This window comes from Monodelphis domestica, chromosome 3, assembly GCF_027887165.1.
Source record: "Monodelphis domestica isolate mMonDom1 chromosome 3, mMonDom1.pri, whole genome shotgun sequence".
Taxonomy (NCBI): Eukaryota; Metazoa; Chordata; class Mammalia; order Didelphimorphia; family Didelphidae; genus Monodelphis; species Monodelphis domestica.
This window is the reverse complement of record NC_077229.1, coordinates 267600671-267628203: the sequence shown is the minus strand read 5'-3', so window position 1 is coordinate 267628203 and position 27533 is coordinate 267600671. Positions and strand designations below refer to the sequence as shown.

General features: G+C 37.8%; 1 protein-coding gene and 1 long non-coding RNA gene across 5 annotated transcripts in view; one reads left to right on the top strand and one right to left on the bottom strand.

Annotated features, from left to right (window-relative positions):
- The window catches only part of MYOM1 (myomesin 1), a 181679-nt gene that overhangs the window by 57815 nt on the left and 96331 nt on the right, over positions 1 to 27533 (bottom strand). Inside the window, exons 15-21 of one of the 2 annotated variants that reach the window (XM_056823747.1) lie at positions 22858 to 23041; positions 22187 to 22361; positions 19748 to 19869; positions 17630 to 18040; positions 14999 to 15195; positions 11477 to 11603; positions 8558 to 8742 (exon numbers count right to left, since the gene is read on the bottom strand). In XM_056823747.1, the coding sequence (XP_056679725.1) occupies positions 8558 to 8742; positions 11477 to 11603; positions 14999 to 15195; positions 17630 to 18040; positions 19748 to 19869; positions 22187 to 22361; positions 22858 to 23041 (1401 nt within the window). The remainder of the gene's footprint in view (positions 1 to 8557; positions 8743 to 11476; positions 11604 to 14998; positions 15196 to 17629; positions 18041 to 19747; positions 19870 to 22186; positions 22362 to 22857; positions 23042 to 27533) is intronic. The other variant, XM_056823748.1, reaches the window with a different exon arrangement.
- The window catches only part of LOC130458387 (uncharacterized), a 50848-nt gene continuing 45620 nt past the window's right edge, over positions 22306 to 27533 (top strand). For all 3 annotated transcript variants that reach the window (XR_008917677.1, XR_008917676.1, XR_008917675.1), the window contains exon 1: positions 22306 to 22443. This is a non-coding gene — a long non-coding RNA (uncharacterized LOC130458387). The remainder of the gene's footprint in view (positions 22444 to 27533) is intronic.

Here is a 27533-nt window from a genome sequence, read left to right as displayed (position 1 = left end):
AGCATTCTAAACCATGCTGAAAGCACTTGGAAATGGAAATGGAGGTCTGTAGCTCAGAAGAAATGTCAGGGTTGAAGCTTTAGATTTGAGAATCATTTGTTCAAAGGTGTTAGTTGAAGCAGGGGTTGGGGGAGGGGGAGAATATTAAATGAGATCATCCAGGGAGAGTGTTAAAAGAGAAGAGAAAAAGGTCAGGGGCAGAAACTTGGAGGATGCTCACTGCAAGGGGTCACAAAGGGTAATAAATCAGGGAAAGCAAGCAGTTAGGGGGATGGGAATAGAACAAAGGCTAGCAATAGCTTGCATCTATATGGTATTTGAAGGTTCATAAAGAACTTTTCATATGCCATTTCATTTAGTACAAACAACAATCCTAAATCATAGGTACTATTATTATCATTCCCATTTTGCAGATAAGAGAATTGAGACTTGCCCAGGGTCACACTGCTAGTAAGATGGAGAGGTGGGATTTGAATTCAAGACTTCCTGACTCCAGGTCTTGTGTTTTACCCACCATGATCCTCTATCCCCAACTCCCCCACCTACCCAGGAAATTGTGGTATCTGTGAAACCAAGGGAGAAGAGAGATAAGCATGAATGTGTGAGAAAATGTTACTGAAAGGTTGAAAACTAGAAAAGATCTTTGGATTTAATGTTTAGGCAGTCACTGGTGACCTCTAAGGAGGCAGTTTCAATACTGGTCGTTTCAACAGAAAACAAATTGCAGGCAGTTTAGAGGACAATGGGCGGGTGAGAAAGTTAAAGCATTGGCTAAAGAAAAGATTTTCAAAGACCTTAACAATAAAAGGGAGAAGAATTATGAGCTGGAGGGTAGATGAGATAAAAAGGACAAAGGAAAGCTTTGAGACTAAGGAGACTAGATCATGTTTGTAGGCAGATCTTAAAAGAGCAATGGTGAGAAATTAAAAATGCATGAGATATATGAACATGCAGTTCTTAAAGGCAGAAATGAAAACTACAGTTATTTGGGGAAAAAAATGCTCCCAATCACTATTGATTAGAGAAATGCAAGTTAAAACAACACTGAGATACCATCCCACATTTATATGATTGACTAATGTGACCAAAAAGGAAATGATAAATGTTGGAGGGGATGTGGGAAAATTGGGACACTCATACATTGTTGGTGGAAATGTGAACTGATGGGGCCATTTGGAGAGCAATGTGGAACCAGAATCAAAGGGTCATATAATTATGACCCAGTAATATCACTACGGGGTCTGTATCCCAAAGAGACCAGAGAAAGAAGAAAAGGGCCTACCTGTACAAAAATATTTTAGCAGCTCTTTTCATAGTAACAAAGAATTGGGAAAGGGGGTTGTCCATCACTTGGAAAATGGATGAACAAGTTGTAGTTTGTGGTTGTGATGGAATACTATTGTGCCATGAGAAATGACAAACAGGATGAGTTCAGAAAAACCTGGCAAGACTTATATGAACTGATGCAAAGTGAGGCAAGCAGAACCAGAAGAATGATGTATACAGTAACAGAAATATTACATGATAATCAACTGTGAAGGACTACTAACCCATGATCAGCAAAGTAAGTTTACAAGATAACCATACGGTACTCATGATGGAAATGCTCTCCAAAGCCAAAGAAGAAACTGTTGGAGTCTGAGGCAGATCAAAGTATGCCATCTTCTACTTTATTTCCTTTATTTTTTTATTCTATGTGTGATGTGTCTTCTATCCCAATATGAGCAACATGGAAATATGTATTGCATGAAAACACTGATATAACCTATATTAGACTATTTACTGCCTTGGGACAAGTAGGGGGAGGGAGAAAATCTGAATCCTAAAATGTCAGAAAACAAATGTCAAGAAGTGTTTTTACATATAACCGAAAAAATAAATTTGAAAAGTGTATGAGAGAATCAAAGTCAGTTGAGGAATGAGGTAGGGGAACTTAACTTTTGTGAGGAATAAGATATTTCTTTTGTGACACAGGGGAAGAGTAGAAAGTTGATGACGCTGAAGATTGGAAGAGAAGATAGGAAATTATGATGACTGAGAGGAATTTATATTAAATAAATTTTTGTTGTTGAATTTTTCAGCCATGAGGACTCTTTGACATCCCATTTGGGATTTTATTGGCAGAAATACTAGAATGATTTGCCATTTCCATCTCTGGCTCATTTGAAAAATGAGGAAACTGAGGCAAAGGCAAGTGACTTTTCTAGGGTCACACAACTATTAAGTGTCTGAGGCCATATTTGACCATGGAAAGATGAGTCTCCTTGACTCCAGGACTGGCATATTGTCCCCTGTACCACCTAACTACCACCATTAAATAAATAGCATGAGAACTAAATAAGATCTGCCTTTTAGATTAGATGCAAAAGGTTGATTCTCATAAGAATATAAATATTTTTCATTTCTGCAGCATTATAAGCTTTCCTGCATACTTTCCTCACAACAGTCCTATTAGATAGGGAGTAAAATTATTCTCATCTCCATATTACAGAGAAGAAAATGGAGGCAAAGAAAAGCTAAGCAACAGAACATAACCAGAAACTAGGTGACCTAATTTCTCTTTTGAAAAGCCTCAATCTTTTCAGCAGAGTAAGAGACTAGATCATCTGTTTTATATATGAGGGTTAGGAATAGAGCTTAAGTAGGGGGAAAAGTTTGGAACCATGGCTATAAAAATGAGAGAAAAAATAAGTGTAAGGTTGGAGGATTATCAAGTAATTGCAAGGTAAGGTGACGTATAAAAATAACTCACTAGCATATAGCACTTCCTAGTGTGCTAAGCTCTTTACAAAGATTATCTCATTTGATTCTCACCACAACCCTGAGAGATAATTGCTATTATTTTCTTTATTTTACAGTTGAGGCAATTGAGTCAGAAAGAGGGTAAGTGACTTGCCCAGGATCACACTGCTAAATGTGCAAGACCAGATTTGAATTCAGCTCCTCTTGACTCTAGGTCCAGTACTCTATCTACTTTTTTTAAAACCCAAAGCTTCTGTCTTAGTATCAATTCTAAGACAGAAGAGTGAGAGGGGCTAGGTAATCAGAGGATGAATTACTTGCCTAGGGTCAAATAGCTAGGAAGTGACTGAAGCCACATTTGAATTCAGGTCCTCCTAACACCAAGCCTGGCACTTTATCTATTGTACTACCTAGCTGCCCCTCTAACCACTTTCTCCAATGATGCTTGACGACCCAAGAAGAGGAGCAAAGGAATCTGATGGTCATAGCTAACCAAGAATGAGGCTCAAGCTAATCTAGAGTGGTAGATGGCCAGAGGCACTACGGTAGTGACTCATGAAATGCTTGTATTGGCAGAGCACAAGGTGGAGGCTGGGTGTGCAGGAAAGTGGATCAGAGTTGGGGGGAGACTGCAAGAGCAGCAATATGAGTGTTTGGTGACTCCAGAGGGCAGGAGAGGTGGAAGAATAGGAAGTTGGGGTAGGAGAGTCAGGTTTTGAAATTCAAGATCTTGGGGGTGGTACAATTCGAAGAGATGGTGAAGACTAAGGCATCCATGTGGGGTTGAAAGAGTCATTGGAGTGGAGGAGGCTGAGGAATTGGGTGGTTAATTGTCGGGGAGGTTTTCCACAAATATGAGTATCCAGAGACTTCCATTTTTTCGGTTGTGGAATAGAGTGGGCCAGTTTGGCTGGAGAAAAGCGTTTGTGTGTAAGGATATTGTAGCAGAGAAGTTTGGAGAAGGAGGTTTGGACAAATTGTGGAATACTTTGAATCCAGGCTCAAGGTTTTAGACAACATACTGTAGGCAATGGGGAGCTATTGAAAATTCCAGAGCAGAGGGTTGATGAGGATGGTTAGAAATTTTAGGAAATCAATTCTAGCAGTGACACAGAGTGGACTAATATTGAGCTAGGAGTCAGGATGACGTAGGTTCAAAACCTACCTCTAATATTTATTAGCTGTGACTACAGGCAAGTCATTTAGCAATAATAAGTGGCAATCAAGATGATAAAAATGATAACTCTAACTAATCTACCCATTCAATGCATCTCATGAAGCTAGAAAAAATAACAAAATTAATCAAGAATGATTGGAATCTGGAGACCCAGTATAAAGGAGAATGATAAGACCATTATCTGAAATGGGTGCATTTGTGGCAAACTGATCTAGGAATAACAACAACAATAATAATAACTGGCATTTACACAACACTTTAAGGTTAACAAAGTGCTTTACAAGTATTATCCTATTTGATCTTCACAACAACCCTGCAAGGTAGGCAGATTATTATCCCCATTTTATAGACAGGAAAATTAAGGCTGATTGAAGGTAAGTGACTTGCCTAACGTCATACTAGCTAGTAAGTGTCTGAGGCTAAGTTTAAATTCAGATCTCTCTAACACCAGATCCTGTGCCCTATTCATTCAGCTTATCATTTGTCTGGAAGATATACAGAGATTTGTTCTAACACCCAACATCCAACATTTTGCACTCACTGTTGCTACTTTTAGACTGCTTGGGTAGATTTTTGCAACTCAATTCAGGAAGGGTGTAGATACATAAATATATGGGGCCTTGCATTTAGTTACAGACTAACAAACACCCTTTTACATTGGGAGTCAATAGAATATCAATACTTGGTTCAACAGTTCTGTAGATATACTCTATCTATTTTCCTCTTTTCCACATTTCTCCTCCATGATTGTTTATAAGGTAGTCCCTTTTTTCATAAGAAACTTTTCCCCCTAATTCAATTACTGAGTTAGAATTTAATTATTAATTAGTGTTTCCATGGGTTAATTCTCTAGTCATTTTTCAGGGATTTTCTTGGCAGAGATACTGAAGTGATTTGCCATTTTTCCAGCTCATTTTACTGAGGAAGGAACTGAGGCAATAGGGGTAAGTGACTTGCCTTTGGTTATGCAGCTTGTAAGTATCTGAGGTCAGATTTGAATTCAGAAACATGAATCCTCCTGGCACTCAATCCACTGGGCCATCTAGTGTTAGTTCCTGCAAGATGCTAATGTCCTACAGTGGTTGGCAGTTGGAAAAATAAGGGAAAAACTTGGTCTATTGTGTCAACATGGAATCTAGAAACCCCAAACTTGTAGCCTTGTAGGATCTGACAAACCCCCAATTTTAGGATTAGCTTGTAGGTGGAGACACCAGAGTTTGTGCTTGTTCCCTGTTCTCTTGAGAATCCATCCTGAAAGGAATCTCAGATTAGTAGTTTCAGACCAAATAACAGACGGAAGATAAATGACAACCCCAGTTAGGTGAGGCTAAGCAAAAGCTGAGTGCCTTCTTTTTACCTCCAGAAGCTCCTCCCACAGCCCCCTTTGAGGATCAAACTCAGGACCATCAGCTTATGAGACTGACATGCTGCCTACTTCAAACTAATGGTACTTAATGATATGACAAAAACCATTTGTATGGTGCCTTAAGATTTGTTTTTTTTTTAAACCCTTATCTTCTGTATTATTGGTTCTAAGGCAGAAGAGTGGAAAGGGCTAGACAATGGGGGTTAAGTGACTTGCCCAGGGTCACACAGCTGGGAAGTGTCTGAGCTCAAATTTGAACCCAGGACCTCCCATCTCTAGGCCTGGCTCTCAAGCTACTGAGCTACCCAGCTGCTCCCTGCTTTAAGGCTTTTGAAGAATAACACCCTGAGATAAGCAGTCAGGGAATAAGCATTCTATAAAGCTTCTTCTATGTGCCAGCCACTCTTTAAAGCATTTTTACAAATATTATCTTGTTTTACCCTCACAACAATCCTGCTAGAAAGTTACTATTATAATCCCCATTTGATAGTTGAAGAAAGTGGGGCAAACAGAGAAGAAGTGACTTGCCCAGGATCACATAAGCTAGTAAGCTTCTCAGCTGGATACGAACTTAAAATATTCCTGATTCCAGACCAAGCGCTCTATTCACAGGGCCACTTAGGTACCCCTTTTCCGTATGATGGAAATAAAAGGGAAAAAGCAGAATTCATTTATAAGGAATTTGTTTTTCAAGAAAAGTATTCTCAAAAATGTCTGTTTGCTTAAGTAAAGACCACCCTTAGCCTCATACTTAAAGGTATTTAAAAATGAAATAGCATTTCAAATTCAAGCTTTAAAAGTGCTCATTGAGTGGCATAAACTGAAACTATTTTAGAATGGATTTTAACCTGCCAATGAACTTGTATTCTGACCACTTTTATAAGCCAGTAAACCGCCATGGTAATTTAATTTGCTAGTATGATGTAATGTCAACAAACTATAGGTTTACTTTATATAGTGCCAACCAAAACAGAAAGGAGATGAAACATTTCCTTGTTTGAGAAAAACAGGCTCACAGTCACCTGACACATCTGTACCTGATCCCTGAGGCATGGGGAGCTGATATACCTGGACTAGTCAGATTTTTACAACACAATCTGGGAAGGGTTTAGATGTATAAAAATAAACTGCCTTAGTCAAGGGATAACAGACACACCCTTTTGCTTTGAAGGTCAATAAAATGCCAATAAGGCGGCAGCTGGGTGGCTCAGTACATTGAGAGCCAGGCTCAGAGATGGGAGGTCCTGGGTTCAAATGTGACCTCATATGCTTCCCATCTGTGTGACCCTGGGCAAGTCACTTGACCCCCATTGCCTAGCCCTTACCCCTCTTCTGCCTTAGAATCAACACACCCTAAGAGGGAAGATAAGGATTTAAATATATATATATATATACATATATATATATATAATATCAATAACTACTCAGGTCAACAGTTCTATAAATATGCTCTATTTGCATGTGCCTCTTTTTTTGCATACTTCTCCATGATTATTTGCAAAGCATTCAATTTTCTTTTTAAGAAACTTTCCCCCTGGTAGGCAATAGTTTTCTGATGACCTGGTAAGGGTATCTGAGAAACTTAAACGATACTTGGTGAAATTCTGTTTGTAAAAATTAATGGGGGTAAGGCAGGCAAGGCAGCTAATTATCACAGTAGATAGAGTTCCAGGCTTGAAGTCAAAGTTCCTGGGTTCAAATTTGGCCTCAGCATTTCCTAGCTACATGACCCTGGGTAAGTCACTTAACCCCAATTGTTTAGTCCTTGCCGTTCTTCTGTTTTAGGATTGATACTAAGACAGAAAGTAAGGGTTTTTACTGATAGTCAGAATTCTTCAACAATTTTTGTTTTTAAAATTTTTATTTATCTATAGATATTTAATTTATTTATTTTTCTTTAACTGTTCTTAACCAGCTTTCAGAATTTCATTATTAAAGAGATTGCAGCTGTTCATAGCTCCAGCAGTAGTCTCAGGAAGACAATTATTCTCCAATAAAGCAATAGGTAGAGTTCTCTATTATCAGAGTATTATCATTACATTTCTGTATCTATCAATCAATCAGTCAATCAATTGATTCACCAGCAAGCATTTATAAAGCACTTCTTGTATACCAGCAACTCTGTCATGTGTGAGAATTTAAAGAAATTTAAAAAAAAATAGTTCCTGCCCTTAAGAGTTTTCATTCTAATGGTCTCAAATTTAGTGACAAAATATCTACAAAATACTTAATTAAATACAGCAAGGCCCTGCAGTATTTAATGTAAAGGAATAATTAACTGATGAAGTGATCAATATGAAAGGAAATGAGTCCAGGATGGCCCCAGGAAAAATTGTCAATCAGGCAAAATCTGTCTTTGGGAACTTTCTAGCTTCCTTTTGCCATTTCCATTCTCCTCTGCCTTTCACTTTTTCTCCTTTTCATCTCATATAAAGTTTTATTGGACAGCTTGGTGGTCCAATAGAAAGAGTATAAACTTGGAGTCAGGAAGATAAGCCTTCCCGAGTTCCAATCTAACTTTAGACGCTTAGTAGCTGTGGGACCTAGGTAAGTCATTTAACCCTGTTTACCTCAGTATCCTCATTTGTCAAATGAGATGGAGAAGGAAATGGCAAACCACTCCAGTGTCTTTGCTGAGAAAACCCCAAATGGGGCCACAAAGAGTCTGAGCAGCAGCATAAGTTTTCAAAGCACACCATCCCAGGGTCTTCATACTTCCTCCTAGGTACCTATGACAACTCTTCCTCCTCAGATTTTTCCTGATTTTTTTTCTTATTTATCCCATAGACATTTACCCTGTGTCTCATTCTTCAGATGAATTTGGACTTCTCTCACTAGGAAATAGAGAACATTCACAAATTTTCCCTCCAAATGATGATGTCACAATATTCCCTCTTCAAGGAAAAACTGTGTGTTGGTTCTCATAAAGTCCTTTCTGAGAATCTCTATACAAAGAGTTTGTTTCATTTCTCTAACCTTTTAAATGAAATTGTATTTATATTTTTTTAACCCTTATCTTCCATCTTGGAATCAGTACTGTATATTGGTTCCAAGGCAGAAGAGTGGTAAGGACTAGGCAATGGGGTTAAATGACTTGCTCATGGTCATGCAGGTAGCAAATGTCTGGGGCCAGGGTCCTGAACCCAGGACCTCCATCTCTAGGCCTGGCTCTCTATCCACTGAACCATCCAGCTACCCCCTGCATTTAAAATTAATATCAGCAGCAGAACTTAACATTTTTAGATACTCAAAAAATGCCATAATAGTTATACCTTCAAATATGTGTTTGGAATTGCCTTCTCATTTATCCCTCGCCATTGATCATCTTTAGCCTTTGTCTCTTTCATGTCAACAAAGAAACCAGTTACAGGAGTGCGACCAGAATAGACCGGGTGTTTCCACTGGAGAACCAGGGAAGTCTTCCTAACTTCACTATACTTCAGGCCATGAGGTGGTCCTAGAGAAACCAAGAAATAAATGCTATAAGTAGAGAGAAGAAAGATGAATTATACACAGAATCTTAAAACCATGTGCTTAAAGCTGTAGCATTTACAAGAGAAAATCCAAGTATATCATGATCATTTTGATGTCTCTCCTAGGCAACAACTCTCTACGAATGATTGTTGTTTGTTCTCGAGTCATTTCAGTTGTATCTGACTCTTCATGACCCCATTTTGGGGTTTTCTTGGCAAAGATCCTAGAGTTGTTTGCCATTTCCTTCTCTAGCTCATTTGACGGATGAGGAAATCGAAGCAAACAGGGTGAAGTGACCTGTCCAGGATCACACAGCTAGTATCAGCTAATAAAAAAGGAATGATTAAAACCTCTTTACTGAGGTCATGATACTAAAGGCACCAGGAAGTTGTGTCTTGTTCAAGTTGACATGGTACACTTTATATAGTCTTCTCTCTGGACTAATTTTTGGTTCCCTAGCTAGAATAGCTTGCTTAAAAATTTTAATTTGGTTATATTGGCTAACCATGTCTTAAATGCAAGTTAAAACTTCTCCCAAATCTAAAATAATAAAAAGAAAACAACTCCATTAGCTGGCACATGATGTATAATGGTTTAAAATTGGAGGCGCAAACTTATAAGTATCTATATATTTACATAGAGGCAAAAACATGCTCAGAAAAAAGGGACTTCAAGTTCTGTCCTACTAAGTACAATTCCTTCAAAAAGCCATAGGAAGGTATCATCCTCAGAAGAACATCACCCACTGGGCATTTTCTCTCATTTCTGCAAGATTTTTGGATGCATGGATTTAGATGCTTGTTCTGGCTACATCCTGAAAAGAAAATGAGTTGACCCAGATTTGAAATCTTATCTGCGGACCCTCAGATCCATGCTTAGCTTTTTTAGGTCTTGGTTTCCTTAAGTATAAAATAAGAGTGCTGGGCTAGAAAGCTGGGTGCCCTTTGGATACACCTTCCAATTCTAAATATAGGCTCCTATGAATGAGGAACTTGATTCTGATTCTCACTAATTCTTTAACTCTAAGTGAGGCACTTAATTCAATTCCATTCAGTTCAATAAATATTTATTAGGTGCTGTTTGCCATGTTTCTTCACCAGTTAATATTTATAATCTAGTTCCATTTTTTTTTGTTCAAGAAAAGTGCTCTATAAACCTTAAATGCCTGTTTTTAGTATCAATTTGACATGGTTACCAAATTATTTCTGTTCCACCAATCAAATGAACCTATGATGATATGTATTATCTTAAAAAAAAAAAACCCTTACCTTCTGTCTTAGAATCAATGCTGTGTATTGGTTCCAAGGCAGAAGAACAGTAAGCACTAGGCAATGGGATTAAGTAACTTGCCCAGGGTCACACAGCTAGGAAGTGTCTGAGGTCACATTTGAACCCAGGATCTCCCATCTCTAGGTCTGGCTCTCAATTCACTGAACCACTTAGCTGCCCCTGTATATTATCTTTGAAGAGAATTGAATGCATCAAGTCAACCATAGTGTGCCATGGTGTTTCTCAATTGTGTAATAGCTCACATTACCAGTGCCCTTTGCAGCTTATAAAACCTATTTCCACAACTACCTAGTAAGGAAGACAGTGGCAGCAGCATCACCCTGGTCTTTTCAGATGACGAAACAGAGTGTCAGAGAAATGATGTACTTGGTCATAGGTCACATGGTTAATCAATGTCAGAGTCCTCACTCAAACTCATGACTAAGTCAAGTGGGATTTCCACGCTATGCTGCCTCCAGCATTTCCTGATTCTTTTTTTTCTTAAACCTTTACTTTCTGTCTTAGTAACAATTCTAAGTCAGAAGGGTGAGGGCGAGGCAAACAGGGGTAATGGCTTGCCCAGGGTGACACACTTGGTGAGGTCAAATTTGAACCCAGGCCCTCCTCTCCAGCTCTGGCTTTCCATTCACTGTGCCATCTCCCTGCCCTTGACTCTTAACAATTGCAAATGGGAATCATCCTCACACAGACACATACCATCTTACGCCTCTGCCCTTGTCTTTGTCACTAATGAAGAAACAAAAAGTTTATGTAGCAATGGGATATTCTAGGAAGAGCACCAGCTGGGAGCTCTGAAGACCTGGGTTCTAAGACCAAAATCCCTATCTAAGTTACTCTGCAACTGTGGTCAAATCACCTCATGAAGTTTCTTAATCTGTAAAATGATAAACTGAGCTCTGAGGTGCCTTCCAGAGAAGAGAATCTGTGCTCTAGGACCTCTCTATCATGCTGGACCAAGCCAACGATGGAGAGGATGAAGCAGGGTAGAATCTTATGCCTCCTTTGCCTGCTCTCTCCCTGAGTCCAGATAAGAATTCTAGGGTTTTCCTGGTCCAGCCCATTCTTCAGATCTCCTCAGAGATTTGAAGAACTTGGTGACAGACTCGCTGTTGTGTAACTAGCAAACAAATTCCTAAGTTCAAGATCACCTTGGAACAGAACACCTTGGATCCCACTGAAAGTCATCCAAAGAGGGAGTTTCAGAAATATCCACTGACTGGAAGGAAAGACAAGTGTGTTCCCTTGCTTCCTGGGTATTTAAGGATGGACATTGGCTTCCCCTCAATTTCTTTTGTACTCTTTTATTTACTATGCTTGAATTAATGATGAAACATTGAGCCAGCCACGAATGTATTCATGGCTACCAGATTAGATGCATTTTTAGAGGAACCCAGTCATATAAAGGATCTTTAAACATTTTTTTTTACCTGGAACAGCAATGGTCCATTCCTCACATTTAAAGGATGCACTAGGTTGAGAGGGAGTCCCCACTCCAGCAAGGTTTACAGCGGCCACTTGGAACTGATAGATCATATTTTCTTTCAAGTTGCTTATCTGCAAGAATAAGAAAATGATTGACCTCAAGTTTTTGTGACTTCAAACTTTTGTTTATTGTAATGATTTTATAGAAGCAGCATGCCATGGAGGATGTGGTGCTGGCCTCAGAGTCAGGAAGTCTTGGATTTAGATGTGTAACCATCCATGAATGATATCATTTCTCTGAGCCTTGGTTCCCTCAACTGTAAAATGGGAGTAAAATAACCTACTCATCAGGTTGCTGGGAGGATCTAATGCGAGTAAAGCATTTTAATGCAAATATGAATTATGATGAAGATGGTGCTGTCATGTTGCTACATATTACTTGATTCTTATCTAAAAGTAATAATAATAAGAGCTAGCATTTATATAATACCTGCTATGTGCTCCAAATACCTCATTTGATCCTCATCAAAACCCTGAGGGATGGTTGTTATTATCATCTATCCCATTTTACAGTGGAAGAAATTAAGGGAGAAAAAGGTTAAGTGATTTTCCCAGGGTCACAGAGGTAGAAAGTGTCCGAGATTAGATTTGAAACTCAGCTCTTACAGTCTCTAGGTCCAGCATTTTATCCACAAAGCTGTCTGTGTGTCTCAAAAATGGAAAGAATAGCAAAGTAGGACACAGAAGACTCAGTCCAGAGGCTCCAGGGTTGCTAGGAACATGAGATAATGTTTGAGAAGACACTTTGGAAAGAAAAATGCTATAAATGTATCCACTATCAAAATAGCCATGTAACATTAGCCACCTTGGATAGAAAAGAAATACTTAATAAAAATGGTGCATATGTACTTCAGTGATATTGAAGGAAATGTCTAGGTAAAAAATTCCAACTGTTTATGATGTGCCAGGAAGCAATAAATGCACATCTGTGATTTCAATCTTCATCAGATTCAAGTGCCCAGAAAAGTTTATCTTGTGCAGGCAGTAAGTCTCATCTGTTGCTTAATACTTAAGTGGAGAATTAGAGATATCGTATTCTAAATTAGAGAGGATCTCATTTTTCTCATCCATAAATGACAGAGCTAGACTTGGTCATCTTCAAGGTACTCCCTAATGCTATATTCTAAAATGCTATGATTGTCAGCCTACCAACTCACCCAAATAGTCAAAAACAAATATTCCCAATTCATTGGATCAAAGGATTGTAGCTTTAGAGCTGAAAACATCTTAGAAGATATTAGGTCCAATCTCCTTACTTTACAGATAAGGAAACTGAATTCCAGAAGGCCTAAGGTCACCACAAGTAGTATCAGAGCTAATATTCAAACTCAAGTCCTCTTACTTGAACTACTGTCACAATTCATTTGAACACTGAGTAACATAAGAAACATTATATTATGGGGCAGGTAGGTGGCTCAGTGGATAAAGAGCCAAGCTTAGAGAGGGAGGTCTTGGGTTCAAATCTGTATTCAAATACTTCCTAGTTTGTGTGACCCTGGGCAAGTCACTTAACCCCAATTGCCTGACCCTTACCATTCTTCTGCCTTGGAACCAATACACAGTATTGATTCTAAGACAGAAGGTAAATTAAAAAAATTTTTTTTAATAAAAATAATAATGTAACAAAATAAAATAAATTTTCTCATCCACAAAATGAAGGTGCTGGACTCAATCATCTTCTAATAAATAAAATGAATTAGTTTTTAAAAAGAGACATATTAGTGACAGTTGGACTTCAAATGTACATGAGAAAATATGAAGTCAAAGAACTTATGAAATCTTGTGTCGGTGTGTCTTGATGTAAAAGGACATTACTAAACAATCTCAGTTGATTGTAGCTTTTATTCTGCAAGCCTCCAAAGAGATATTGGAAGAATAAAGGAGGGACACCACAAATGGAGGCAGTAAATTGCTTATTTAAAGAGAAATATATTCACTCAGGCTGCTAGCATTCTGGAACTGAATTGTAAATATGTATTCTAAATATCTGAAAGAAATATCTTCTCTTAAAAGAAAGCAATGAGCTTCCCTCTGATGTACAGAAGAGAGAACGAGAATCATTCCTCACCCTACAGAGATAAAGTGCCCTAACACAGCATTATTCCACCTGTTCACTTCCCTAGACACACAATTCACCAAGAGCCAATGATCTAAGAAGGAAGAGACAGCTAAGAGACAGCTAAGTGGTTCCAGATAGTGACTCAGTTTCTACAGTCAGCAATCTTGCCTCCTGGAGGTGGGCACAGCCATATTTGCTAAAATAGGTATATATTGTATTGGTTGGTTTGGCTAACCTGTAGGAGGGTCGAATGAGAAAGACAAGAGAAATCAGGAAATGACTATTGTAAGAAATCCATGATAACTCTTAAAAATAGATATAAAATATATTTTAAAATACTTTAAAAAATAAATGAGATGAAGGGTAACTAGACTCCTTTCATGGTAGGGACATACACATTTCACAGAATTTAAGGGTTGGAAGAGACCTCAGCAATGAACTAGCCCAGTTCTTAGCTCAAAATCTGTATCTCTAGTAGAAAATAGTGATCATTGAGACTATGTGTGAAGACATCCAGAGAGATGGAAACCACTATTTACTAATGCAATTCATTCTACTTTTGAATAGCACTAATTGGGGGGCAGCTGGGTGGCTCAGGGGATTGAGAGCCAGACCTAGAGACGGGGGTGGGGGGGCCTAGGTTCAAATCTGGCCTCAGACACTTCCCAGCTGGGTGACCCTGGGCAAGTCACTTGACCCCCATTGCCTAGCCCTTACCACTCTTCTGCCTTGGAGCCAATACACAGTATTGACTCCAAGACAGAAGGAAAGGGTTTAAAAAAAATTGAATAGCACTAATTATTGGGAAGTTTTACCTTGTATAATGCATAAATTTGTCTACAAGTGCTTACAGCATCTATCATAACCCCTGAGTCTTCTCTTCTCAAAGGCTAAACTTTCCTAGATTCTTCAGCTAATTCTTATAAAGCATAACTGAAGAGCCATTAATGTCCTAGTTTTCCTGTGGATGCTCTTCAGTTTTCTCTCAGAGATGAGCATTTCATAGGGAGAGGAAAAGAAAAGTTTTCTCCTCTCTATCCAAGAAAATTTATAGCTAGTACCCTTAGAAACTGGGAGAGATTGGAGTTCCATGTTAAGTAGGGATTCCCATCTATATTTTGAGAATCAGGAAACAGAGATTAATTTGTACCATATACATAAAATTCACAATGGATGGTCCAATTAATTTAACTTTTTGTGAATAAGTATATAAGAAAAACAGAAATCAAAAATAATCCTTGAATTTCCAAACCAAATAAATTTGGTACATTTAAAACACTGCTCTTCCCAATCATACTAACAAAACCCAAGGGCAATAATCCAAGGTTAGGAAATGCATGGGCTCATCAGAATAATATGTCATTCTTATGACAACTCCAGGCAAGATACTGTGAGATTTACTTCTTACCTTGTATGCCTGGTCACTGACAGCTTTAATGTTGGCCTCCTTCCATTTCCCAGGTACTCCACCAATGACCTCACGATAGTTCACATAATAGCCAGTAATTTCAGCTCCACCAGTCTTCTCTGGTTGTTTCCATCCAAGAACCATTGAGTCACGGAAACTCTCAAGACAAGTGATGTCATAGGGTGGAGATGGAGCAGCTGTTGCAAGATGAATACCATATAAATGGACAGAAATCAGTTAATTAGCTTATGGATATCATATTTGTTTAATTGGTGCCATTCACAATGACTAGTAATATGAAATATAAAATGAAATATACTAAAAATATTTTTATTGGTTGTGTTTCCAGGAATCAAGCTTACACACTAGAAAAATGTGTTGTAATTAGGTCTCAAAAGAGAAAGTCACTTTTTTCCCCCTCACTTTGGACAGTGAAAACAAGCTAGAAACACTAGGGGCAAAATGACTAAACATTTTGAAAAATTACTCAATTCTCCACCCCTTGGCTTATTGTTTTTGTCTGTTTTCATCTTTGTTAGCAACCAAGCAAGTACAGAAGATGAACACCACTTTCTACCTCTACCTGCTTATTTTGGGGGTGTTCACATATTTCCAAATGCATATTATTTCCCCATTCATTCTATGACACTTACCTTTATAAAAAGTAGACATCACAACCATGGTGTTCTGTCTGCAAGTAGAGGACAGCTGATACTGGAGCTTAGTTAAACACTTATCAATAATGTTACCCCCTCTTTGTGGGATGTAACATTTTTTAAACATGCATAATCACTATCATTTCTCCCTGATACGTGATGTATCTTGTAATTGCAGCTAAGTGGTACAGTGGATAGAGGACTGGACCTATAGTCAAGAAGACCTGAGTTCAAGTTTGACCTTGTATTCTTAATATCTGTGCCTTCTTGAGCAAGTCACTTAACCTCTGTTTACCTCAATTGTAAAATGGGGACAATAATTGCACCTACCTTGCAGAGTTGTTGTGAGGAACAAATGAATTAATAATTGTAAAGTGTTCTGCAAACCTTAAAGCACTACATGTATTATTATAATGACTAGATAGTAGTCATTATACTAGTCTCTCATAGTGGTAGAATCATTTTGAAATGATTCCCACAATACTGCTGAACATGCTTAACATCAAACCTGAATAAAATTCAGAGGGTATTTTAATTCTCACCTGATTTAGAGTACCTTCCTCATTACCTTATCAGTCATTGAAAATGTAATTTTAGATGATAGCACTGAAGAAAAATCATCTAGATATGAAGGATAATTTTTCCATATTTAAAAATATTATAGAAAGAGTCCTCTAAAAAAGCCCTATTCTGATATTTTAACATGAGGTAGAGGGAGGTTCCTCTGAATTTCTAGAAGGCTGGAGCAGCAGAGCCTGGGGTCCTTCAAATTTTACCAATTGAGAAAAGTTTTCAGTATATATCTAGCAACAGACAGTGTGTCTATAGTCCAAAGACCAGCCCACCTAAGTACACAGAGGAACTTCACCAATAAGATAGAGATATTGATTTTTTTCTGGCTGCCACTGAGTAGAAGTAGATGAATCTTCTATGGGGGTCTTATGAAAAGTCATGAACAAGAATTACACAAGATGAGATAGGGTGGAGGGATTATTTGTGACCTGCATCAGTGGAAAATGTGCCCTCCCTCAAGACATTTGCAAATCCACCAAAGTACTACAGTAGAGAAGGTATTTAGTTAAAATTTTCTGTAGTCTGGGCAACTTTGGTTTAGCTTATACTATCTTATACCATTGAAATTTCCAATTTCACCCAAGGACTACAAACAAACCAGTAGGATAATAAGCTACTCATTGCATTTCAGCTGCTTAAAAGTAGATATCATACAGTCCAATTTAGCCATTCTTTCATGATTACTTTCCAGATTTTCTGCTTACTCTTCCAGGTATAATACTAGAAAATATTATATGATATCTTTAATATGATATAACAACATGGCTGATTTTTAGTTAAAATATAGGGTGAAAACCTGAGCATCAATCATCAAAAGATGATAGCACCTATGATGATAGCAAAACTGTTCTGCTAATGTAAATTATTCCTTGGTGAAAACTTTCCCTTATACAATTAATGGAAATATCATAAGAAGCCCGTACTGTTAAGTCATTTCCATTCTGATCCCATAGAATATAAGATCCTTGAGGGCAGGGACTGTTTTGATTATGTCTCTTTGAACTCCAGTGCCTAGCATGGAGATTGGTAGATAGTAAATTTTTCATAAATGCTTATTGAGCGAATGACCCCTATCCCAACTAAAGTTACCGTTTCAAAACTACCAAAGATTAGACAAAGAATTTATGGTGACCTTACTACATGGTGATATTAAACATTCTCCTGTTAATAAATATAAGGCGTAATACACTCGGGGAAGAAATGTATGAAATGGCTTTTATAGCCCCTGCTTAAAAATGTTCTATATGGAGACCAAAAGATGGATCCCCATCAACCTGGGAAAAGAAATTGAACACTGAAGAAAGTGACAAATGGTTAAGGCTACAACAGTGAGATGAATATGGAGATGGAGACCACTGATGGATGCAGACTGGATGAAATGCTTGACTTTAGATGCTCTCACCTACGGCCTTCTTCTTTTTCCCTTTTTCCAAAGTTGCAGGGGCTGCAGGCTCAGACTTACTTTTCCCCTGATCAGCTGCTTTCTGTGGTTCTGCCAATGGCGCAAGAGCCTCCTGAACTGTTGTTTCACTTACTTCTTTGACTTCCGCTTTCCCCTTAATGGCTCCCTTCTTCGACGCTGGAGGAGGTTCCTGCTTATCCTGAACTTTTTCACTTACTTTACTGACTTCTGCTTTGTCCAGTCTATCAGAGCTACTGGGTGGTGTGTATTGGTTAAATTTATCACCACTATCAAGCAAAGCAGCTTTCTTAGAGGTTGACCGGGAGGCTTCATGCATGCCTCCCCTGTAGTCTGTTAGTCCACCAGCTTTATCATTCAGTTCAGGCCACACACCTTGAGACACTCCTCCCCCTACAAGTGTCAGAAAACAACAGAAAACACTTTGAACCAGAAAAGGTTATACATCTGCCATTATTTAACAGACCAGAAAAGAAAAACATCCACAACAGCAAGAGACAGAACAAGGAGTAATCTCGCTATGACAGAAATCAGAATTGGCAAGAGCTGTGAACGCCATATGCCTCACACGCTTTACTCCAAAGAATATTCTAACATCCCTATTAACCAAGCAAATGAAGAAATACAGAGAGAACCACAGACAGAACGGGAACAATTTTGATATTACAGAAACCAAAGTGCTTTTTAAAATATGCAAAACAGGTCTCATACATTACACAAAAGAAAACATTTCATTTTCTCCATTATTCAACAGGATGAAGAAATGAACACTGAGAGCACAACAGACAACACACGCAGCTCTGTTTTATGGATGTTAGAATTCACATATGTCAACATGGAAGAGTTCTTGGATGTACCTCCCAACCTTAATGGGCTATGAAGAATGTAGCCTTGGGAGCTCATTTAAGGTAACTGATATTAAATAGGGGATAGAGACCAAACCTGTGATTTCACTGATACAGGGAACTCCCAGGTGAGGAAACTTTCTCTATCAATACAGATGGCACCCTCTCTGAAACTTAAAGTCTTAGAGATCTGTCCAAAGTGCTGAGACATTAGATGAATTGCCCAGGGTCACACAGTAGGTATATCAGAAGTGTAAAGGCTAGTAGATCTTTAAGCACTATGTCATGTTGTCCATGATAGTTAAATATTTCCAATATTCAATACTTAACTAGGGGATGTAGTGGATAAACCACAGGACTTAGAATTTTTTAAACCTACATTCAAATTCTGCCCAAGCCATTCACTAGCCATGTGGCCCTATAAATGTCAAATGAGACAACATGTAAAGTGTTTTGCAAACCTCCAAGTGCTAGAGAAATTCTAGCCATCATCATCTTTATTATCAATATCTTAACTAATATGTGAATAAAGAATAAGCATAAATATTTTGGTATAGCATCACTATATCCATTTCACCTTCTTTTGAACTACCTGGCTTCCTTCACCTTTACAAAGGAAAAAAGATTGGAGGTACATCTCATACATTCAGATAGGATTAAAATGAAGAAAGCACCCTATGAGTGTCAGTGAACAGGTATTTAACTGCTTTATCCTGGAAGATGGAGATGAAACAGAAATGATCCAGCAGCTTTATATCACATGCATGAAATTTTAGAGGAGTTAGTAGAGATCAATGTATGATGATAGTAGTAGAATCAATGATGGAAACAGACCAGGCTCTTAGATGATGAAGTGATTTTTTTAGGCAGCACGAAGATGTATATTATGGATGATATACCATGTGATGGAATCAGACCAGCCCTCCACGGTTCCCAGGATGAGCATGAAGTTAGAATGGAGTTTCACACAAGGATTCATGAGAAACATCTGGGGGAAGGTTGGACTTGTCAAGATGAAAAGGTTACAGGTACACAGAAACTGGATAAGCGATGGATGGAATGACTGCATGATGATAGCTATGAAATGTTAGATGTCACCTAGAGAAAATGATCTCCTGAGGATGGTACCATTAGACTATATAAGAAATTTAAAACATTTTCAGAAGGGAAAAAAAACCCACCACCCAACTTTATTCATGAAAAAGACTGAAATTCATTTTTTTCTACTGACTTAAAACACAGAGAGAAGACCTACCAATAGCAGCTTTCACTTCAATTGCTTCTGAATCCTGTGAATATTCACTAAGTCCAGCTGCATTCACAGCTCTGACTCGGAAAATATAATTTTGACCGTTAACAAGTCCGTGGCAGATAAACCTAAAAGAAGAAGCCAAAATAAAACAAAAACAGACAGAATTTTTTTCCTTTTCCCCTGAGTAAACTGATAGAGAAAAAAAAAACTGAATTAGATAAGTTTCTTTTTAAAAAATTAATTTATTTAGCAGAATTTATTGCCAGGTATCTCAGCTACTCCTTCCTCTCTCTACACCATAGAAAGTTTTAGATGAGTTTCTAATCTAGTTTAATGTTTCTGATTTGGGGAGAAAGTGTCATTAAAAAAAATCTGAACCCAAACTAGATTATATTTGTATTTGTTCTCTTAAATTCAAATATAGTCTCATTTGGGTTTAGGTGTTGTTGTTTTTCTAAATGGATAGAAGGATGGGCCCAGAGTTCTGAAGACATGAGTTCAGATCTGCCCTCAGAGCCATAACTATTTATGTGTCCCTGAGCAAGTCACTTAATCTCTGTTTGCTTCAGTTCTCCCATCTATAAAATGGGACTAATAATAGTACTTATTCCCAGGGTTGTTGTAGGGATCACATTAGTGATTTGGAACATGGTATGTTTTTTTATATTGGTTATTTATCCTGAAACTCATTCAAAAACAGGGAAATCAACAGAAGATATCAGTTGTCTGTTCATAACACTGAGCTACAGTTCATGTCTCCAGGCATCTTGTGTAAAGATCAATAACTAGGGAAGTTACACTAAGGCTTGAAAAATATGATATTAGAAAATGAATTCCATAATTATGAGTTCTACTTTAAAGGGATCTCTCTTGTGCTGACATTGTCTCAACCAAGATAGAATAACCAGGAATACTCTACCAAGAATTGAAAATAAGATGACAAAAATGGATTTCAGAATTGTAACTTTGACTTCACACTGACATATCTTGCTGTGACATTTAGATAAAGGAGTCATTAATGAGCTACAAAGTCCTTGGGAAGCTTCACACTTATCACATTTCCACTCCATTAAGCTAAAAATAGTTATTCTATGAATCACGATAATGTTATATCCCATCGGTAAGGGTGTCAAAGCAGAGGAAGTAACAGCTGTCTACTTATGATCATTACTATTAAGATTATTAGGGCTGTAAAATATTTATTACAAGAACCTATAACCTAGCCCTTGAGAGGCCAATGTGTCAACCCTCTCCAGAAACAGAACCCACCCAAAAAGGCACTGCCTGGGGTAGCTGTTTTAAGGCAGGTGCAACAAAGTTTAGGAGAAGAGAATGAAAAAATACAGTGAAGAAATTGTGCCTTCAATCCAGGCTAAAGCGAATTCACTGCAAATGCCTTAGTTAATACTCTGTCTTCTGGCCCAGTTTTGTTTTTTTTTTCTTCTGTTCTCCAGCACCCAGTGATCTGAAAAAGAACTAATTCACCCCTGATAATATCCTCATTATTCAAAGTTGGTCCATAACTAAAGTAGACCCTCTGAGAGTGAAAGGTTTCTCAAGCCAACCTCAATTTGGTCCTGAACTTTCACTCCTGAGGATTTTCTCTAAGAAATTGAAAATATCCTTCATGATAAATAAATGTAATAATAATAGCTGATGATATATATATATATATACATATATATAGGCTATTATAAGCATTTTCTAATATGATTCTCAACCTAGTACTGTGAGTAGATATCTCAGGTATTATCATCCTCCTTCTACATATGGATAAACTGAGACTCAGAGTGGGTAAATGATTTACTTTGGGTCATATAGCTAGAAAGTGTCAGAGGCAGGATTTGAACAAGCTCTCTTCTGACTATGAATTTCTATTCTCTTTCTATACCAACTACCTCTGTGAGGCATAATAAAAAATATTTCACATAGCATGGAAACTAACAAAAAACTAAGTTATACCATCTTGGGACATGGTATCCTACTGATTTTAATTAGGTTGATGCTTAGAATCTTATAAATATTAATACTTTTCAAATTGCATGCTATATGTAATCCTACATAATTTATACTATTTGGTAACAACCAAGTGAGTCTTCACATTCCAATGGCATATATTGGTTATTGTATAAAGAAATCGAATTAAAAGAAAGATTAGAAAAAAAGAGAAAAAAGAATCAAAGATTATTTTGATTGAGTTGAAAGGCACTGTTTCCAAATTTATGACAGTTTGAGTAAGAAAAGCATTGTTTATATAACATTTCAAATCCATTTATAAATAATTCATGATATCTTTAGTATCTTTTCTATTTCCCTTTAGATTTTTGTAAATGCCCAATTAGTTTAACTACTTTGCTTATTTCACCCATACTCTCTTGGGGGCAGAACTCTACTGTGTGGTCACCAGCACCTGCCAGCATTCCACATTCTTACTTCAGTTACCGTGAGCCTTTCACAGGATTGTTGTTGCATGGTTCCCATTGACCAGATCCAACAACACTTGACTCAATGTAGTACCCAACCAACTCTTTAGCATCTTTTGATTCCTCCCAAGTAACAACCACTGAAGTATCTGTATTCCTGCTTGGTATGATTCGGCCAGGGGCTTTGGGAATATCTGAGAAGAAAGAAAAATGAGTTATTGATTGTTTGAAATCAAGTCTGCATTTCAAAAGCCAAAACAATGAAATATTAGTCTGGTAAGTTTATAAGCATAATTTTAGTTTCAATTATTTTAGAAATATGTGAATATTACCACTTCTGGCATGTTAGAAATATCCTCTAGAATGTCTTTTGCAATCAAAAAATCTAAACCAAAATGTCTTAAAAATTAATGTTAAGGGGGCAGCTGAGTGGTTCAATGGATTGAGAGCCAGACCTAGAGACAGGAGGTCCTAGGCTCAAATCTGTCCTAGTCCTTAACACTCTTTTGCCTTAGAACCAAAATACAGTGTTGATTCTAAGCTGGAAGGTAAGAGTTTAATTTTTTTTTTACATTAATGTTTTAAAATTGGGAAATATTTAATAAAATAAATTTAAATTTTTTTAATAAAAAAAGAAATCAAATGATCTTTTTAAGTTATCATAAAATGTATTCTTGGCTATGTACTTACCAAGTTTGTCCCCAACCACAGTAACATCTGTTGCTTCTGAGGGTTCACCAACTCCTGCCGAGTTAGAGCATCGAACCCGGAAACGGTAGGATTTCCCTTCAGCCAAATCGAACAAGGCAAAACGAGGAGACTTTACAGGGATCTCCGTGTTTACTCTCTGCCAGTTCTCTGTATCTGCCACACACTGCATTTAGAGGAACAAAAAACTTTCAGAAAAGGGACTATCTCAGACTTGAAGCCCAGGTTGACCATGCCATTTGGCTCTACCATGTGCTATTGCTCATGAAGCAATGGAACAGGAATCTAGAAGGAATGGATAAAATATCAGACTTGAAGTCAGGAAGACCAATGACTGAACCTTGATTCAGACTAGCTGTGTTAGCCCCAGAGGGTCTCTTACTCTCTCTGGGTTTCATTTTCCTCCCACCTGGGAAATGTTGGATTTGATGACCTCTAAGTTCCTGGTAGCCCTAAATCTCTGAGCCTGTAACCCTCTGAAGTGTCAGAGAGTCGGAACACAGAACACAGGAGGCAAATGTAGCCCTGACAGCCAGCATTCTTGACTTTGTACCAGAACTTAGTGCAATGTCCATTATACAGTATCCGGTGCTTAATAAATGCTTGTTCGCTTGGCTTCTAGATGGAAAAGATCACTATTTGTCTCTTAGATTCCATAAGTTACTTCATTGCTTCAAAGGGTCATCATTACTGGTATTCCAATATCCATTGATATGGATCATGTGCTTTAATGTATGGTTTTATAAGTTATTGTGGCTGGGAAAATTTAGTACATCAAGGCCAGGCTTGTGAGAATAAACCTCTTCCTCCATATTTAGCTGAGCCAGTGCTTGGATGATCCAGCATAGGAAATCCAGTATAGATTTACAGCATACTTAAAGCCAGAGCAGTAATTAGGAATCTGAATACCTGGGGCAGTTAGATGGTGCCATAAACAGAGCATGGGGCCTAGAGTCAGGAGAAATCTGAGGTCAATATTGGCCTAAAATACTAGCTACAGGAGCAAATCTCTTAACTGTTGCCTGTGAATCTTAAAGACTACTCAGACTGTACCTTAGAAGATTTGGTTTAGCTATTCCCTTATTGTAACAATGGAGATACTTGGTCTAACAAGAATCAGGAATGTATTAGGAACTTTTAAAATTACTCCACCCTAAGTAGACATACTTTAGGGGAAGATAAAAGTTGTAAACTCCTGATTGAACAATGAAGGTACTTAACTCATACCTTATAGTGAAGCTAGAACCTTAAGCTAAGTCTGTTTTTAGATCTAATACAAAAAGGTGTTAAGTACCTATAAAGGTTAAATTAGTACCTAAAAAGGTCAAATAACTTAACAAAGAGGTGTGAAGTACTCAAAAGATATAATCTAACCAGAGAAGGTGAGAACCAAAGAAGGTGAGAACTAAGAATGGGCAGTCTTGGAAAAAAGAGTCTACTGTGATTGGTAGATGTGAAAATTTAGGGGAGGTGACATAAGAGAAAATTCTCTTTAAAAGGAGGCGAAGGAACAGTTCAGAAATTCAATTCAGAATGAGAAGTCAGTTAGGAAGTGAATTAGATTCTGAACTCAGTTCAGGAAATTGAGTTGCGTGGAGGACTGGAACCCAGCTTGGAGACAGTCTCGTGGTGAGTGATAAGACTGACTCCTGTGGCATTTAAAAGAGTGGCTGCCATAAACTGTAATAGTTTAAATGGTTGAGGTTGTAAACTGTAGTTAGTTAAAATGGTGGAAGACTTAAATTGTTATAGATATAAGAGTGGGTGAGTAAATTGTGACTGCAGGAAATATGTTTTCACCACAGTGTCTTGTTTTAAAATCAAATATTTAAGGTGGTCACCAGGGAAAATATTCCCAATTATGAATATACCCAAGTCAACTGGTTTTTATAGAGAATTTAATTAATAATACAATGAGGAATCAAAGAAAGAGAGAGAGAGAAAAAGGAAATAATGAGAAAAGGATAAGCCAGCCCAGGGCAGCCCTGGCCAACCCAGGCCTAAGCCTTTAAGAGAAAAGATCAGTCAGTCCTTAATCACTCACCACAAGATCTGTCCAAGCAAGGATTCTAGTGACAGAGTCTCCCCAGAGGGAGTTCCAGCCAGAGTCAGCCTCCCTTGAAAGACCTCCTTAGAGATTGTCTCTCAAGAGCCTGTATATCTTAAGACTTTTATCAACAGTCTCTCCTTTTTCTTATATAGCGGGTTTTCTCCTATGTTACCTCTCCTAAGTTCTTCCATCTACCAATCACAGTAGACATTTTCCAAAGGACAGCTCATTCTGAATTCACACCTGAGTAGATTAATCCTTTTAGTAATCCACACCTGAGTAGGTTAGAATCTCTGTGTAAGTTTTTTCCTCTTTGCTCCTTTTAAGTTCACAAGTTGCCTGACCTTTATAGGTAAATAGCACCCCTTTGTAATTAATTCTAAAAATAGGCATGGCTTAAGTATGGGTTTAAGTACTTTTCATTGTTCTGCAAGGAGTTTTCTTCCCTAAAGCAGTCTTAAGTATGGGTGGAGTAGAGGTCTTCCCATTTCTGATCTAAGTAGAGTTCTCACATTTTAGATCTAAGTAGCTTCATTGTTTAAAATGGGGAATGGTCTTAACCAAATGTTCTAAGGTACAGTCTGAGAATCTTTTAACATTCACAAGTCTGAGAAATTTCAAGATTCATACTCCCTTTCATTTTGGCTCAGGGAGGCCACTTTGGCCTAGGCCTTTAACTATTTCTTGGCTCAGCCTGAGCCAGAGCAGTTTAATTAATTCTTTCTCTCTTGTTTTCTCTCCTTCCCTTAATTCCTTCTCTCTTTATTAATTAAAATCTCCATAAATCCCTAGCTGACTTGGGTATTTTATTATTTGGGTTTTTCATTAGGATTTTTATAAATAAAATCCTTGGCGACCTAAATTAATTATACATTCAGTCTCAGCCATAATTTCACCCTTTACATGCCTCAGTTTCTTCAACTATTAAATGGGAATAATCATGGCACCTACTTTCCAGGGTTGTGAGAATTAAATGAGATAATAAATATAAAGTACTCAGCACAGTGCCAGGCACATTTTGTTCAGGCTTCATGACCCCATTTGGAGTTTTCTTGGCAAAGATACTGGAGTGGTATGCCATTTCCTTCTCTGACTCATTTTACAAATGAGGAAATGGTAGTAAGCAGGGTTAAGTGACTTGCCCAGGGTCACAAAGCTATTAAGTATGTGAGGCCAGATTTGAACTCACAAAGATAAATTTTTCCAACTTAAGACCTGGCACTCTATCCACTCTGTAATCTAGTGGTCCCTCTCTGGCACATAGAAAGTCCCATATAGATGCTGGCTATTGTTCTTAATATCTGGACCAGATTCAGTGGGGGAGGCACAGAGGAGAGTCCAGTTAGGGATATATCAGTGGATGGCCCATCTCCCAGAGAGCCCAAGCTTAGAAGAATATGATGAAGGTGGGGGGATGGTGGTCAGCTGAAAGAAGAAGCTTATGCCCATGGAGAGAAAATGTGTCCCTGGATGTCAGTGCTCTTTAAAGCTCTGGTCACTCTGTGCTTGTTATGGCTGTACTTAAGGTCTTTCTAGTTTGCCAGGTCGATGGTACAGTGGATAGTGTCAGATCTAGAGTCAGGAAGACTTCTTTCTGAGTTCAAATCTGACCTCAGATACTTAATTAGCTGGATGACCTGATTAAATCACTTAACCCCCTATTTGCCTCAGTTTCCTCATCTGTAAAATAAGCTGTAAAAGGAAATGGCAAATCACTCCAATATCTCTGCCAATAAAATCCCAAATGGAGTCATGGAAAGTCAGACACAAATGAAAAGACTAAACAAAAACAAAACATTCCCTTAATCTTCTTCCCCAATTTCTACCCTTCCCTAGCATCTAGCATGGTACCAAACACAGATGATTAATAATTATGTTTAATTGAATCGAACTGAGCTGAATCATTAAGAATGTGCTACTCAAAATAAGTTTCAATTTAATGACTCAGTGGAGATATTCTTTCTTTCCTGGCTTTAGTTTCAGAATAAAAAATTTGGCCTTTTCCCTAAGGTTCAATGAAGATTTTTACTTTAATTCTAGTTCACTTCATCATACTAAAAGAAGGCTGCAGGACCTGGAGATCTTTGGAGGAAAAGTGTTGTATAAACTCAAAGGATTGCCATTATTCCTACCTTTGTCAGTAATAATACTGAAAGTTCCTGGACATCTTAAGGATTACCTTCTCCCTTTTTCACTATGTCCAGGTTTTGCTAAGACTAAAATTCAGAAAGACTTGGACTCAGAGTTTTAGAAGTAGGGTCATATTTATTCATAGGAAGAATGGGTAAAAAATAAGACTTGAGTTCAGAATATTTCTGTAAAACTCTAGCCCCTAGTAGGGGCTGAGGTCTAAAATTTTATTTAAATTAGAAGAATTTAAGTTTATAGAGTTTTTTCCCTTAATTTTAAGCCTTTTATACCATTGGGTAATACTTTATGTTGTGATCAATCACTTTTATCTTAGTGTGAATAAATAAACTGAGCAAGCATAGATTATAAAGACTACCTTGTACCTTTTGGGGGTTGGGATCATGATGGAAAGGCACGACAAGGAGCTTGGTTATATTAGCATTGATAGAGAATGAAAAGTGCTGGAGACCTGGTTAAA